Genomic DNA, 16,773 nt, shown 5'->3' with positions numbered 1-16,773 from the left:
CCAGTCGCTGAAGGTAAGCATGCAGGTGCAGCAGGCGGTTAAGAAGGCAAATGGTATGTTGGCCTTCGTAGTGAGAGGGTTCGAGTATAGGAACAAGGATGCCTTGCTGCAGTTGTACAGGGCCTTGGTGAGACCACATCTTGAGTATTGTGTGCAGTTTTGGTCGCCTTATCTGAGGAAGGATGTTCTTGCCATGGAGGGAGTGCAGCGAAGATTCACCAGACTGATACCTGGGATGGCAGGAATGATGTATGAAGAGAGATTGGGTCGCTGATCCTCTCTAACTTTTACTGCTGCACAATAGAGAGCATCCTGATGAACTGTATCACAGTATGGTATGGCAGCTGCAGCTACTATGACTGGAAAGCCCTGCAGTGGGTAGTCAAAACTGCCCAACGCATTACCGGCACCCGGCTACCGACCATAGAGCACATATACCAGAAACGCTGTTTACGGAGGTCACTGACCATCAAAGACCCTACCCACCCCAGCCACAGTCTGTTCACCCTCCTGCCATCTGGGAGACGCTACAGATGCATTCGCACCCGAACGACCAGATTTAGGAACAGCTTCTTTCCCAGGGCTGTCATCCTACTGAACTCCACAAATAAACTCTAAAGCCTGCACATCTGCCAATGCACTTTATTATGGTTATGTTTATGTTAATGTATTACAAGACAAATGAATGTTGAATGTTTAAATGTCTTAATCTAAATGTACACTCTCAGGAACCGCAAGCCTACATTTTGTTGTACTGCACTTGTGCACTAACAATGACAATAAAAGTTGATTTATTATTATTATTATTATTATTATTGGGCTTGTATTCGCTAGAGTTTAGAAGAATGAGAGGGGATCTCATTGAAACTTATAAAATTCTATCAGGACTAGACAGACTAGATGCAGGAAGGATGTTCCCGATGGCGGGGGAGTCCAGAACCAGGGGTCACAGTCTAAGGATAAGGGGTAAGCCATTTAGGACTGAGATGAGGAGGAATTTCTTCACCCAGAACGTGGTGAACCTGTGGAATTCTCTACCACAGAAGGCAGTTGAGGCCAATTCATTAAATATATTCAAGAAGGAGTTAGATATATTTCTTAAGGCTAAAGGGATCAAGGGATATGGGGAGAAAGCAGGGACAGGGTACTGAATTTGAATGATCAGCCATGATCTCATTAAATGGGGGAACAGGCTCGAGGGGCCGAATGGCCTACTCCTGCTCCTATCTTCTATGTTTCTATGTTTCTAAATCCCTTCTTTCGTTCTAGATCTCAAAAATTATACAGGATCTCTTGAAGAAACAATACCGAGTGGTGGAACAAGATTTTAATAAACTCGACAAAATGAACACAAAACGATTTTCTCCTGAGTCAATGTACCAGCTACTGAAGCAGTTAAGGAAACATTTCCTGCTTTTCTTGTTAGAATTAATAGAATTGCACATTTCATAGTCACAACAGGTTTTTTCCCCTTGTTTTACACAGGTTTGACATTCGCCCGCCAATCTCTAGAGAGGAAGTCAGAAAACTCTGGAGCACTTTACTTACCAGTCAGGATAATACTTTGGATTTCTATGAATTTGTTCGACACTTTGGATTCTCACCTAAATCAGCTTGTTTCCCAAATGCAAAAATATGTCCACCGGTTAAAGGCGACAGTGACTTTCTGATTCGATCTAGAAAGCTGAACTATGACAGGGAGATCATTGAGAATAATCTGCAAGCTAAGGTTGAGTGATAATTCAGTAAATAAATTAATGTACATTGCATTCATAGTCAGTGATAAATCAATAATGTAGTGTCCGTGTGTAGATAAAGACACTGAAGACAGGAGTTGGTTCATAGGTATTTACTAAGCAAATCTGGGGGGGGGTTCTGAAGGATATATACAATACACAGGCTTATATAGCCCAAGTGGCAATTACCGGCATTACGCACACCTGGGGCTCTTAAAGGCACATACACCATAATTGCTCTTAAAGGCACATACACCACAATTCCTCCCCTTCTAGCTAACTAGTACATCATATTTTAAGTAATTATTAATTACATGTTATATGCAAAATAATATACATTGCTGTATTAATTAATTATAAGTTAGTCTCTCAGGAGGCTTCCTGACTCGGTCCGGATAACGCCTCGGGGGTGTAGTAGTTTCTGGTGTTGTAGTAGGTTCTTCTGGCAAGGCTGATTCGGCTTGAAGGCCAGTGTCGGGTTCATCGGGTTCCAGTATCACCGGATCGGAGGTAGATATGGGTATCTCTACTTCATCGTTAGATGTATAGCGTGGTGGTGTAGGTTGTCCCTTTTCGGATGACTTGATGATTTGGTCAGCATGGCGCCTTATTATGCTTTCTCCGATGTCCACGGTATACATCAGTGGTCCTAGTCGTGTGCAGATAGTTCCAGGCTGCCATTTCTCGGTACGGTAGTCCCGGGCCAAAACCGGTTGACCTATCTGGAAGGCCCTAGTTGGCCTTTCATTCATGCCCTGAAACTGCCGGTTCCCCACGTCCCTTCGGATGTTGGGCTTGACCAAATCCAGCCGGCATCTTAGGTTTCTATTGTAGAACATCATGGCGGGAGTTTGGTTTGTAACCATATGTGTTGCATTCCTATATGCAAATAAGAAGTTATCCACCTTGTGCTGAAGTTTTATGTCTTCATTACCCATGGCCTTTACGGCCTTCTTAAAGGTCTGGACAAACCTTTCAGCCAATCCATTGGTGGCGGGATGGTATGGGGCGGACGTGTAGTGCTTTACCCCATTGTTCTTTAAGAACTTTCTGAATTCTTCGGACACAAATTGCGGTCCATTATCAGAACATATCTGTTCCGGCAGCCCATTCCTGGCAAATATGGTCCTTAATACTGTGATGGTTTTTTCCGTGGTGGTGGAGGACATCTTTATTACCTCCGGCCACTTGGAGTGTGCATCAACTGCGATTAAGAACATTGAGTCCATAAATGGACCAGCAAAGTCGATGTGCACCCTTTGCCAGGGAGATGAGGGCCACTCCCATGGATGTAGAGGGGCCTGTGGCGGAGCATTTTGGACCTTCTGGCATCCTAGGCAACTCTTGGTCATGTCTTCGATGTCTCCATCGATACCTGGCCACCATACAAACGCCCTAGCTAGGTTCTTCATTTTCACTCCACCCAGATGCCCCTCGTGAAGCTCCTTTAGCACTTTATCCTGGAGTTTGGGTGGAATCACCACTCTGGATCCACACATCAAGGTTCCTCGGCACACTGACAGCTGTTCCCTTCTTTGCGAGAATGCTGGCAACAGTGGTTCGCCATGTGCTGGCCATCCCTTCATTGTTAAATCGTAGACCCGTGAGAGAGTAGGGTCATTTCTGGTCTCCCTTTCAATGGCAGAATTTGTCACCGGTAGACATTCCACTATGGTAGAGTGGAATATCTCTACTGGGTCTACTGTAGGTGCCTCTTCTATCGTTGGCAACGGCAGGCGCGATAAACCGTCAGCATTCCCATGCTGTTTTGACCCTTTGTATTCAATGTTGTATTGGTGTGCCCCTAGAAAAAGGGACCACCTCTGTAGTCTTTGTGCCGTCATAATGGGGACACCTTTCTTAGGGTTGAATATGGAGATGAGGGGTTGATGGTCAGTCAGCAAGGTAAATTTTTGTCCGTGTAGGTAATGGTTGAATTTCTTCACTCCCCATACCAGGCTGAGTGCTTCCCTGTCTATCTGGGAATAGTTACGCTCAGCTGAGTTCAATGAGCGTGACGCAAAAGCTATCGGCCGTTCCGAGCCATCAGGGAATCTATGGGACAATACCGCTCCTATGCCGTAAGGGGATGCATCGCACGCCAGTCTGATTGGTAGTGATGGGTTGTAATGAGCCAAAACTTTCTCGGATGTGATTAAGTCTTTACATTTATGGAAGGCACGTTTACAGTCTTCGTTCCATTTCCAAATCACTCCTGTGTGTAGAAGATCATTAAGAGGGTGTAGAATAGTTGATAAGTTCGGTAAAAATTTATGATAGTAATTTATTAATCCCAGGAATGACCTCAATTGTGAAACATTTTCAGGTGCTGGGGCTTTTATAACTGCTTCAATTTTTTCAGGTGACTTATGCAACCCTTCCTTATTAATTATGTGGCCACAATATGATATCTGATTTTGGAAAAATTCGCACTTGGGGCGATTTGCTCGTAGGCCCCGTTCTTTCAGCCTAGTGAGCACCTGTTCCAAATTGGCAAGGTGCTCGTTGTCGTTTTCTCCTGTTATAAGGATGTCGTCTAGGTAACACTGAGTCCCCGGAATCCCTTGCAGGACTTGCTCCATAGCTCTTTGCCAGATAGCTGGAGCTGATGTTACTCCAAAAACCAGTCGATTGTACTGGTACAGGCCTTTGTGTGTGTTTATTGTGAGATACCTTTTAGAGGTCTCCTCAACCTCCATCTGTAGATATGCCTGTGCCAAGTCAATTTTTGTGAAACGTTTTCCTCCGGATAGTGAGGCGAAAATATCTTCTATCCTCGGAAGAGGATACTGTACCGTGTGAAGGACTGGGTTTACAGTCACCTTAAAGTCCCCACAGATGCGAATTTTTCTCTGTTCCTCAGAGTTATTTTTCAATGCTTTTTTCATGACTGGAACGATGGGGGTTGCCCATTCGCTCCAATCTATTTTGGATAATACGCCTGCCTTTTCTAAATTCTCCAGCTCTGCCTCGACTGCCGGACGTATTGCGTATGGCACCGGTCTTGCCTTAAAATTTTTTGGAATTGCTGCATCTTCCACTTTTATTGAGGCGGTGATGCCTTTCAAGGTTCCTAGTTTCTCTTGAAACACTTCTTTGGCGTTGGCCAAGATGTCTTTTAATCGTTCAGGTATGATGTCATCCTTGTTTTTTTCCTTACTGGTCACCGTCAGTGCCTGAATGGAGTGCCAGTCTAAACGTATCTTTCTTATCCATTCACGTCCCAACAACGGTGGACCACCATCTTGTAGAATGTATAAATACAACTTTTGTATTTCTTTGCCGTTGTATACCACAGGCACCTTTATTTTTCCTTTGGGGTATACTTTCTGCCCCGTATATGTTTTTAAGATAATGGATGTGTCTTTTAGAGGTATATGCGAAAATAGCCTCTCGTAATCTCGTCGATTTATTACGGTTAGAGCTGATCCTGTATCTAGCTCCATTTTAACTGGGGACCCTGCTATTATGAGGGTAACCCAGATGGTCTGGTAATCTTCATTGGCAATTACATTATGTAATTTGAGAGAGCTTAGTCTCTTGTTCCCGGAGTCGCTATCGCTCTTCTGGTCTTTGGAGCTACTGTCCGTCATCATTTGTACCTTTCTGTGCTTTTCCTTATTGATTCTTTTCCCGTTAGTGGATTTTTTATTTTCAGATCGGCATACACGTGGAATGTGTCCCATCTTTCCGCATCGCCTGCATGCTTTTTCTTTGAACCAGCAATCCCTCTGGTCATGGTTGGATCTGCCGCAGCGATAACATCTCTTGAAACCCCGTGTCATTTCATGGGTGCCGAAGTCCTGTGGCCTTTGCTGTATCTTTGCCGCTCCTATTGCACTGAAAGCCTTGTCCAGTGTTAAATCTTTTCCAGAAGATACCTTTTTTTGTGTTTCTACACTTAGGGGTCCTGCCTCGAATTGGCAGTGTAGGGTATCAACAATCTCCTCAAAATTCTTGTCCATCGGTTCGGCTGGAGTGATTAAGTTGCGTAACAGCTTGTATGTTTCTGCGCCCATTAGATCCAGAAGCACTGAAGCTTTTTTTTCATCTTCTATTCCATTTGCGGTGCAAAACACCTCCACTCTTTCTACATATGTGGTCCAATTCTCTATCTTGTTATCAAAAACATCAATATTGCCAAAGTTAGGCTCTGTTTCGTTATCAAAAGCATCAATATTGCCAGACTTAGGCATTTCAAAAAAAAAGATATGGCGCTTCCCGCGCTCTTTTTTTTTCTCTGTAGCAACGATATGGCGCTTCCTGCGCTTTCCGCCGCTGCTACCGATAACAACGCTGTTTTACTGTGGTTTCCGTTTATTCACTGTTGGAGACTCGTTCCCGACGGAGGTCTAAACGCTGACCTGCTTGCCGCGACGGCCGTCTCCCGAGTGCACCCTCCCAGTCCGTTATTGCTTGCCTCCGATTTCGCTGCCTGTCTCAGCTGTAGAGCCCGACGCTGGAGCCCCAGCCTGACGCCCAGGAAGGATTAGCGCAGTACCTGCCACCAGCTTGGCCAGCTGGTGAAACCACAGTTTCTATAACTTCCTTGAGTCTTCTGGACGCTGGAGGAACCGATGTCCTTGAGGTGCTGCCGAATTGCAGGTAAGTCCGTTTCCACTTCGTCGCCACTGTAGTGTCCGTGTGTAGATAAAGACACTGAAGACAGGAGTTGGTTCATAGGTATTTACTAAGCAAATCTGGGGGGGGGGTTCTGAAGGATATATACAATACACAGGCTTATATAGCCCAAGTGGCAATTACCGGCATTACGCACACCTGGGGCTCTTAAAGGCACATACACCATAATTGCTCTTAAAGGCACATACACCACAATACACAGTATTTTTATTTATCAATTACATTAGATATTTAGTTAGAGTGCACTCAGATTCAGCAGAGGCGTAGGACAAAATGGATATAGCACAAGTCAGGGTGTAGTATCCATTTTTTATTGTTTAACTAACTACATCTGTCTTTTTATAAAGAAGCATCACCTTTGCTGAAAATCAGAGTTTGAATTTCATCCCTCCAGTTTCAGTTAGTAGTGTTTTCACCTCTAGACCAGAAGGTTGTGAGTTCGCGCTGTCCCGCTCAAAGACATAAACTCACAAAGCTGACAATAATGCAATACTAGAGTGGGGCATTGATGGAAGAGGCAATGAGGTGCAAAGCCAAGCCCCTATCTCTGTTCTGATGGTCATTCTAGATGGAAGTAAGATATCCTATGGCACTATTCTAGTCAAAGAATAGGAAGGAGTTTCTCCTGGCGTTGTGGCCAACAGGACACGCTCATATCAACACAAAACAGATAACAGATTAATCGGTTGTTCATTCAATTGCTGTTTGTAGGTTATTGCTGGTGCAAATTGGCTACCATAATAACCTACATTTCACAACCATTGCACCTCAATAGAAATTCATTGTGCAAAGTGCATTGGGATATATAAAATATTTAAATGCAAATATTGTACGTGACTAAAATATGGGGCAATCCATAAATTATGTGTGCCTAAAATTACAATCTTTGATCCCCTCCTTTGATGCCAATCGTAGACTTATCCAACCTTCTCACGTCACAACCTTCCTTCCTGGAAAGTAATGAATTTGGATCTCCAACACAACTTTTTATTTATCTGTAGCTAATCTCACGTGCTGTCTAAGTATGTCCTTTCCCTGGAGCTGGGCAGACAGGCAGTGGGGTAGATTTCGAGGCCTCCCGCTCGGCAGAAGCAGATCAGTGTCAGCAGATTCAACAAGTTTGGCAATGAATAATTAATGGTAGCATGGCTTTCTGCTGGCCCTTATGATGTGAAGTGTGTGATGAAAAGTTGGTGCACGTGAGATAAATCGATTCATGTGTTGTGCGATTGTCTCTTGTGACTATAATGGTTGATAGAACGCTCATGCCTTTGTATATATTTATATCAAATTTCCTACCACAGACTAAATATAGTCTACTGTAGTTGTGGATCTCAAACAGCTAATAAACAAAAACATTATTCTGGTTTTTAAGCACGTCCATGTAGACCTAGCTCTTTGTTGGGAAGTTCTTAAGTTGAGTCCACAATGATACAATATGTGTTCAATATTTAAAACAAAATTTCATTCCAATTGTAATCCTTATAGGTTGAGCTGAGCTCCTACGTGATTTATTATAGGTTTATGAGATAAAGTGATTGGCAGGCTGGACAGCTGAAGTTGACGGAAGTGTATTAAAACTATCAGTGATGTCACTAAACTAATTTGCTTTTGATTACAAGTAGGTAGGTAAAAATAGGTAGAAACCAAAAATTAACCATTCTGTTTAAGAAACACAACACGACGACTGCCCAACCTGACATTCATTCAGACTTCCAACGATTCTTCCCCTGTATTTATATGTGCAGCAAAACAACTGGTTGTCTTATCACAGATTGCCACTCTTATTCATTACTAAAGCTGCTATCTTATCGCAGGTTCAGCTCTTGCTGGATGACCTTTGGGCAAACTTTCGTGAGTTGGACCAGTTTAATACTGGCTTCGTTAGCAAAGAAGAGTTCAAAGACATCCTCATGGACCTATGTGTGGCACTGAATGACCAGACCTGTGAGATGATCACCAGCAAGTTTAACCATGGACAGAACCGGTTAGTCAGCGTCCAGTTGTCCTTTCTAAATTGGATTTCCTCACCTGGCTTGCACCATTACATTCAGATTGTATTGATACAGAGAATTAACAAAGAAGTATAGTCACCAATAAGCTAATATTAAACGCTGGCCTCGGTGCATTAATGCATGGAGCAGTAGGATGTGAGTTTACAGGCACAGGTTCACACACAGCCTATTTATGACCTTGGCTATAGCATTGGTGGGGGATAGGGGAGTGTCAGCAGAATGTAAGCACTTCTCCACAGGAAGGGACGCGAGCCTAGTGCTTGCCATGTGCTGATCCAGAGGGGAGGAAAGATAAAAATGGTGAGCAAAAGGATGACATGCCTGTACTACAAAAAATTTACTTTGCTTTCTTCTTTGACCAAGCTTTTGGTCACCTCCCCTAACTTATCCATATGTGGATCGGTGTCAAATTTGTTGTCTTAAAATACCCCTGTGCGGAGCCTTGGGACGTTTTACTACGTTAAAGGCGCTATATAAATACAAGTTGTTGTTGTCAAAGACAAATTGTTAGAAAAATATACAATTGTGGCAGTGCCATCATTTTTGTGACGTTAGGAAAATGTGATCAGGGCCACCAGAAATCCACAGATATTTGTGTCAAAATTCTAAGATTTAGCCCCAATCTTTGAAGCTATGGAGATGGGTGAGGGGGAGGTAAACAAAACAGACCTATAGTTTTATTGCAAGCAAGGTTTCGATTGCATTGCTTCCCCAAAAATAAAAGTTCAAAAATTCTAGAAAAACACAACAGTTTTGCTGCAGCTGTTGGTGAAGCATCAGGAGCAGCCACGTTGCTCTTGATTAGAGGTCTTGTATATAAAATAAATAAAAAAGCAAACTATTATTTAAATGGAGAGAGATTACAAAATGCTACAGTTCAGCGGGTCCTGGGGGTCCTTGCGCATGGAACACAAAAAGTTAGCATGCAGGTACAGCAAGTAATCAAAAAGGCAAATGGAATGTTGGCCTTTATTTCAAGGGGGTTAGAGTATAAAAGCAGGGAAGTCCTGCTACAACTGTACAGGGTATTGGTGAGACCACACTTTGAGTACTGCATACAGTTTTGGTCTCCTTGTTTAAGGAAGGATATACTTGCATTGGAGGCAGTTCAGAGACAATTCACTAGGTTAATTCCAGAGATGAGGGGGTTGACTTATGAAGAAAGGTTGAGCAGGCTGGGCCTATACTCATTGGAATTTAGAAGAATGAGTGGTGATCTTATCAAAACATATAAGATACTGAGGGGGCTTGACAATGTAGATGCAGAGAGGATGTTTCCCCTCATGGGGAAATCTAGAGCTCGGGGGCACAGTCTCAGAATAAAGGGTCGCCCTTTTAGAACTGAGATGAGGAGGAACTTCTTCTCTCAGAGGGTCGTAAATCTGTGGAATTCCAGAGAGCTGTGGAGGCTGGGTCATTAAATACATTTAAATGAGATAGACAAATTTTTGCAAGATAAGGGAGTGAAGGGTTATGGGGAGCAGGCTGGGAAGTGGCTTTGAGCCCAAGATCAGTCATGATCTTATTGAATGGCGGAGCAGGCTCGAGGGGCCAAGTGGCCTATTCCTGCTCCTATTTCTTATGTTCTTATTGTTCTGGACTTAATACATGCAGATAGCACCCTCTGGTGGTAGCTATTGTATCGCAGTGTTAGTATACAGCAGAGGTCATTTGACCTAGTTCCTGTCTTGACCCCGGAAGTAGTTTCCCAGAAAGAAGCTACTGAGTAATGGAGGATTCCTCATGTGAGATTCTCAATCCAGTGCCATCTCATCTAATATGCTAGGCCAGATGCAATGTCTGTGAGTATCCTTGTTTGTTAACATAAGAACAACCTCGTCAGTGTAGTATTTTGACAATACTTTGTTTATAAGAAGTTATTCGTGTTAGTTACCGAAGTTTAGTCCCAGTGCTATTTAGTTATACAATTAATCTATTCTATTGTTATAAATATGTTTATATCTTATGTAACATTTAATGTATAGTACTCAGTTCTATGTACAAAACATACTTTGTCTTTGTTTACAGTTTCACAAATTTGTTCAAGTAAAGCTTCAAAACAGCAAACCGGCTTCTCGAGGAATTATTTGAATAAGTGTTTAACTTGCTGGATAACTAGATAGGAGCACGTCTAGTGAGACCAGTATAGTAAAAAGATAGCAATACGGCTAGCTGTGAAGAGCGGAGCAGCAGGAACTCAGAGTAGGTCATCACGACAGAGCCAGCTTAAGTCTTCACCTTGTACACCACACTTATCTCACATCAACATGTCGGAAGATAATACCGAAAACGCAACTCAGCGAGTAGAAGACCTTAAACAGTCAGACGAAACTGTAGAATGTGACAATCGGTCTATAAGCTCCGGTTACTACAGATCGCAAGCTGGTTCACGGTCATCAGGTGGTTCTAGAGTAAGCATGGCCATCGCCAAAGCACGGGCTAAGCTGGAAGCAGCTCAAGCCAGAACTGCGCATGCCGACAAAGAAATAGAAATAAAAGTAGAACAAGCTGAAATCCGATCTGAACTCCAAGCTGATCAGGCCCATCTCCAAGCTGATCAGGCCCGTCTCCAAGATAATCAGGCCCATCTCCAAGCTGATCAGGCCCGTCTCCAAGCTGAACTCCAAGCCGACCAGGCCCAACTCCAAGCTGACCAGGCCCGTCACCAGGTTGGACGCCAGGCTGAACAGGCCCGTCTCCAAGCCACATTAGACGCTCTGCAGCAACAAAAAGAGATAGATGCTGCATTAGCTGAGGCACAAGTATTCGAGGCAATTTTGGAGGGAGCTGATCCCGAGACAGCTTACAAACTTTTAATTCCCGTTCCGCAGCAGAGTTGACGACAGCGCACTAGAGATTACGTGAGCGACCATGCCGACATACAGTTTACGAGAGAGAGGGATGAAGGCCCACACATCTCTACAGACGCAAGCACTTCATATAACATGCCCCAAGTTGCCAACCAAGGTCAAAGTAGACAGCGTGCCTCAAGCCGCAGAATCTCCCCCAGCAAAACGGAAGACACGGTGCAGAGGAATAGAACGCTGAATAGAGAAAGTCAGCAGCAAGCCCCCTTTTGTTTCCTTGAGACCCCCAACAGAGCCCCTACTCGAGGCAACCCTGGCACAGGTCCCAGCACCTACGACCTTGCCAAATACCTTGCACGCAGCCAGCTGGTGACTACAGGGTTAACCAAGTTTGATGACAGGCCAGAGAATTATCGGGCTTGGAAGTCCTGCTTCCACGATGCCATATCGGGCTTAGACCTGTCGGCAGGAGAAGAGCTTGGCCTCCTTATCAAATAGCTCAGCCCAGAGTCCGCCGGACAGGCACGCAGGATAAAAGCGGTCAATGTGGGACATCCGCCAGCAGGGTTGAAGATGGCTTGGGCGAGGCTGGAAGAAAGCTACGGCTCGCCTGAAGCCATTGAAAGGGCTCTCTTTGACAGGTTGGAGAACTTTCCGAAGTTGATGAATAAGGAACCCCAGAAGCTCCGCGACCTTGGAGACCTGCTGTCGGAACTCGAAGCCGCAAAGCAGGACGTCTACCTACCCGGCCTATCGTACTTAGACACTTCCAGAGGGGTAAGTCCCATCATTGAGAAGCTTCCATTTAACCTGCAGGAGAAGTGGATATCGTTTGGGTCAAAGTTCAACCTAAAGCACAACGTTACCTTCCCACCATTCTCTGCGTTTGCCAAATTCATCCGTAAAGAAGCCAAAGCCAGGAACGACCCCAGCTTCAACTTCTTCTCCTCCCACACAGCACTTGCCAGAAGAGACAAGTTTGACAGACATGGAAAGACACCAATATCTGTCAAAAAAATGCAAGTGTCTTCAACCGAGAACACGAAGGATCAGAAGAAATCTGAGGATATGAGCAAACAATGCCCCATCCACAACAAGCCGCATCCATTAAAGAAGTGCAGAGGCTTCAGAGAGAAGTCCCTGGAAGACCGCAAATAGTATCTCAAAGAGAATTCTATATGTTTCAAGTGCTGCTCTTCCACGAACCATCTCACCAAGAACTGCAAGGTAGATGCAAAATGCACAGAATGTTAAAGTGATCGGCACATTTCAGCACTCCACCCAGGCCCAGCTCCTTGGAAGTCAGAGTCGCCTCCTCCCGCCTCAGAGCATGGCGGGGAGAGAGAGGGAGCTGCCGGTCCGGAGATTACATCCAAGTGCACCGAGGTGTGTGGAGAAGGAGTGAGTGCAAAAGCATGCTCCAAGATATGCCTCGCTAACGTGTGTAGGACGTCGCCAAGAATCTGAAAAGATGTATGCCATACTAGACGAACAAAGCAATCGTTCTCTAGCAAGATCCGAGTTCTTCAACATCTTCAAGGTCAAAGGAAGTCCGTCGCCTTACACGCTGAAGACGTGTGCTGGACTTTCAGAGACAGCCGGCAGGAGGGCCTGCGGTTATGTTGTTGTGTCAGCCGACGGGAAGATTAGCCTCCCCCTTCCTACACTCATCGAATGTAATCAAGTCCCCGACAACCGTTCTGAGATTCCCACTCCGAATGCAGCTCATCACCACCGTCATCTGAGACGCATTGCAGACGAGATCCCACCTCTTGATCCAGATGCAGGCATACTTCTGTTGTTGGGAAGGGACATCCTGAGGGTACATAAGATAAGGAAACAGATCAACGGTCCACATGACACCCCTTTCGCCCAAAGGCTAGACCTCGGCTGGGTCGTTGTTGGAGACGTGTGCCTCGGGGTGCTCACAAGCCATCTCAGGTGACTTCCATCTTGGAGAATGGTCGTCCAAGCTACCTTACCCCATGCAATAGTCAGATCCGAGTGACAGAGAAGTTCAGTCATACGGCCCAGCCTCAGAACCCCCCAGCGCTGATCTCCACACAGATGATGCTCACTGGAGAGAACCCGGGTCAGTCAGTCTTCTGTCGCACCGCCAATGACCACAAACTTGCTCCATCGATCGACGACATGAGATTCCTCCAGATTATGGACAATGAGGTCTCTCATGACAGCTCTAACAGCTGGGTTGCACCCTTACCCTTCCAGAACCCCAGACGATGGCTGCCGAACAACAGGGAGTATGCCTATAATCGTCTTAACTCATTCCGTCGCACACTAGAGAAGAAGCGGAAGATGAAAGCACACTTCCTAGAGTTTGTCAAGAAAATGCTTGTCAACGATCATGCAGAGATAGCTCCTCCACTCCAGGAAGGCCAAGAGTGTTGGTACCTCCCTTCCTTCGGAGTCTATCACCCCAAAAAGCCGGAACAGATCCGCGTGGTGTTTGACTCCAGTGCACCATATCAGGGAGTCTCTCTCAACGACGTACTCCTCACAGGGCCCGATCTCAACAACAGCCTCTTGGGGGTACTCATGAGATTCAGGAAAGAGCCCATCGCCATCACTGCCGATACCCAGCACATGTTTCACTGCTTTGTGGTGAGGGAAGACCACAGAGACTTCCTCCGCTTCCTGTGGTATCGCGACAGCGACCCCAACAGAGATATTGTGGACTATAGAATGCGTGTCCATGTCTTCGGGAATAGCCCGTCCCCTGCTGTTGCCATATACGGACTGAGGAGGGCTGTCAAGGAAGAATGGAAACGGGTTCAGAGTCTGGCAGACACGTCTTGGGGCAGGTGGCGACGGGAGTACCTCAACACACTACAGAGCCGACGCAAGTGGCAGGACAAGAGGCCAGATCTCAAAGAAGGAGATGTTGTCTTGATGAAGGACAGTCAGGCAAAAAGGAATGAGTGGCCTATGGCTATCATCGTGAAGTCCCATCCCAGCCAGGACGGGAGAGTGAGAAAGGTGGACTTGAGAGTCATCAAAGAAGGAACAGCAAAGGTCTTCTCTCGGCCCATCTCTGAGGTGGTTCTTCTTTTGTCGCCAGAGGACTCCAGTGACAAGTAAAGTTAGGACTATGTGGGGTCGCTAACGACTCCAGACGGGGAGTGTTCTGGACTTATTACATGCAGATAGCACCCTCTGGTGGTAGCTATTGTATAGCAGTGTTAGTATACAGCAGAGGTCATTTGACCTAGTTCCTGTCTTGACCCTGGAAGTAGTTTCCCAGAAAGAAGCTACTGAGTAATGGAGGATTCCTCATGTGAGATTCTCAATCCAGTGCCATCTCATCTCATATGCTAGGTCAGACACAATGTCTGTGAGTATCCTTGTTTGTTAACATAAGAACAACCTCGTCAGTGTAGTATTTTGACAATACTTTGTTTATAAGAAGTTATTAATGTTAGTTACCGAAGTTTAGTCCCAGTGCTATTTAGTTACACAATTAATCTATTCTATTGTTATAAATATGTTTATATCTTATGTAACATTTAATGTATAGTACTCAGTTCTATGTACAAAACACACTTTGTCTTTGTTTACAGTTTCACAAATTTGTTCAAGTAAAGCTTCAAAACAGCAAACCGGCTTCTCGAGGAATTATTTGAATAAGTGTTTAACTTGCTGGATAACTAGATAGGAGCACGTCTAGTGAGACCAGTATACTTATGTTCTTATTGTACAGCATGTCTGAGTGAACTGGGAATGTTTTCTTCGCATTGGCGGTTGATACTGGAAGCCAAATCTTCCTTTTGTCAGGGCAAATGGAGTGGAGAGCCAGACAAACCCGATAGTCAGCGCAACTGCTTTTTGTCGCACATCTCACAAGTCTGAAAGTTGAGTGGATTATATACTTCCTAATATCGTGGGTTGAATTATTTCCCATATCTGCCAGAAGCAGTTCTGTTTGTAGCATACCTTTGAGTGCTACAACGCTATTCAATATTACATTAAAAAATTACTTGCGGTGGTTAATTGGTTAGAAAAACTGCAAATAACCCACTGCATCTCAGATTACATGTGATATGAAGTATTATCACTCTACTGCCTTTTTAAACCTCCCTAAGTGAAATGGTCAAAATTTCAGACCATAGCCAAAAATAAACTTTAAGCTTATGCATGGTTATAATTTAGAGATGTATTTTCTTTAAAATAATTACATGTATTTTGTTTAGGATTTCTTATGCCGAGTTTCTTCAGCCATTTTATGATCGAAGGAGACCACTCAGATTTGACAATTTAAAGGCTCCAGCCCAAAAACAGCAACAACCAGAGTTCACAATGTACACAGAATCCATGCATAAAGGACTGAGCACGATCACAGAGAAACTTCGAAGGAAGGTAATAGAGATTAGCAGAGTCCATCACTAGGCTTTGTAGCCAATGTTGTACTTTACCTGGCGCCAAGCAAAGTACTGTATTTGTAACAGATTCACAGCAAGTGGCAGGTTCAAGCTGCAATTTACTTGGAGTTGAAGCCATATAGTTTTAATCACTAAATGGTACAGAACGCTGGCCAACAGTCTAAATACAAGAAGACTGTCATATCTAGCCGACAGGTTCATCGCTCTGATCATGTGTTGAGACTGAGCTAATATGTCATGCCGTGGAATAGAAAGGTGCAGGATAGATTTTTACACTTGCAATGGTAAACTTGGCGTGTTTACTGTTAAGTCTGTGGGTTGTATTATAAATAATCACAGACTCCACTGTTAACAAAATAAAACACGTCTTTACTATTCAGAGGCTCGGGCGATTCTGCCCTAGTTAACGTATCACAACCCTTATATACTGGTGTGGTCACTATCGGTATTACAGTATACATGAGCCAATAGATAGTGCCACCCTAAAGTAGTGCTCTTAAAGGCGAACGGTTACATTCTATAGTTCCCTTAAAGGTAAACGGTTACATACACAACACTCCTCCCTTCCTAGCTTATTACTTACAGAATCCCGTTAAACATACAATCTTCAACTTTATATAAACAGTTTGCAGATATACTCTCGATGGAGTCAACGTCATATAACAGTTTACAAACATACTCTCAGTGGAATCAGTTTACAGGTTCAGTCTCTGTGGGAACAGTTCATAAATTCAGTCTCTGGTATTAATTCGTTCCAGACAGCATCCTCCATAGCTTTTTTTTTTAACAGCTTGTACTTTCGTCCTGTTGAACCAGCAGTGCGGACTTATACAACCCACTGGCTGTCTTGATCATGTCCCTGGATTTTTCTTACAAATTTAGCACCTTTCGTAGTGTTCGGACTGAGGTAGTAGAAGTAATAATATTTTAAACAGTTATTATTTTCTGCTTCTTTTTCTTTTCTGCCTTTTTGAAACTCTCCGAGCTCTTTTCCCGGCTGCCATCTGTAGCGCCACCAACTCTCTATGTTCCTTAGACCTTAAGTGCTTCCTCAGGATTTCAGCACTTTGGGAGTTCCCATCACAATTTGGGCAGACCACATCCTCATAACATTCGGTGTCACTCAACAGGTCAAAACCCTTCTTCAAGCAATCATATTCATCCTGCTCTTCCTCGG

The 16,773-nt window shown here is 44.3% G+C and overlaps 1 protein-coding gene across 2 annotated transcripts in view; it reads left to right on the top strand.

Moving 5' to 3' along the window:
• LOC147113440 (EF-hand calcium-binding domain-containing protein 6-like) overlaps positions 1–16,773 on the top strand; it is a 95,428-nt gene that overhangs the window by 66,647 nt on the left and 12,008 nt on the right. Inside the window, exons 14-17 of one of the 2 annotated variants that reach the window (XM_085994516.1) lie at positions 1,270–1,394; positions 1,486–1,729; positions 8,195–8,364; positions 15,408–15,573. In XM_085994516.1, the coding sequence (XP_085850642.1) occupies positions 1,270–1,394; positions 1,486–1,729; positions 8,195–8,364; positions 15,408–15,573 (705 nt within the window). Of the gene's footprint in view, positions 1–1,269; positions 1,395–1,485; positions 1,730–8,194; positions 8,365–10,420; positions 10,657–15,407; positions 15,574–16,773 lie in introns of those variants that run through there. The other variant, XM_085994518.1, reaches the window with a different exon arrangement.

The sequence above is a fragment of the Somniosus microcephalus genome, chromosome 8 (assembly GCF_052327205.1).
Source record: "Somniosus microcephalus isolate GS21.2 chromosome 8, FLI_Smic_1.0, whole genome shotgun sequence".
Taxonomy (NCBI): domain Eukaryota; kingdom Metazoa; phylum Chordata; class Chondrichthyes; order Squaliformes; family Somniosidae; genus Somniosus; species Somniosus microcephalus.
This window is presented reverse-complemented; position numbering and strand designations above follow the sequence as displayed.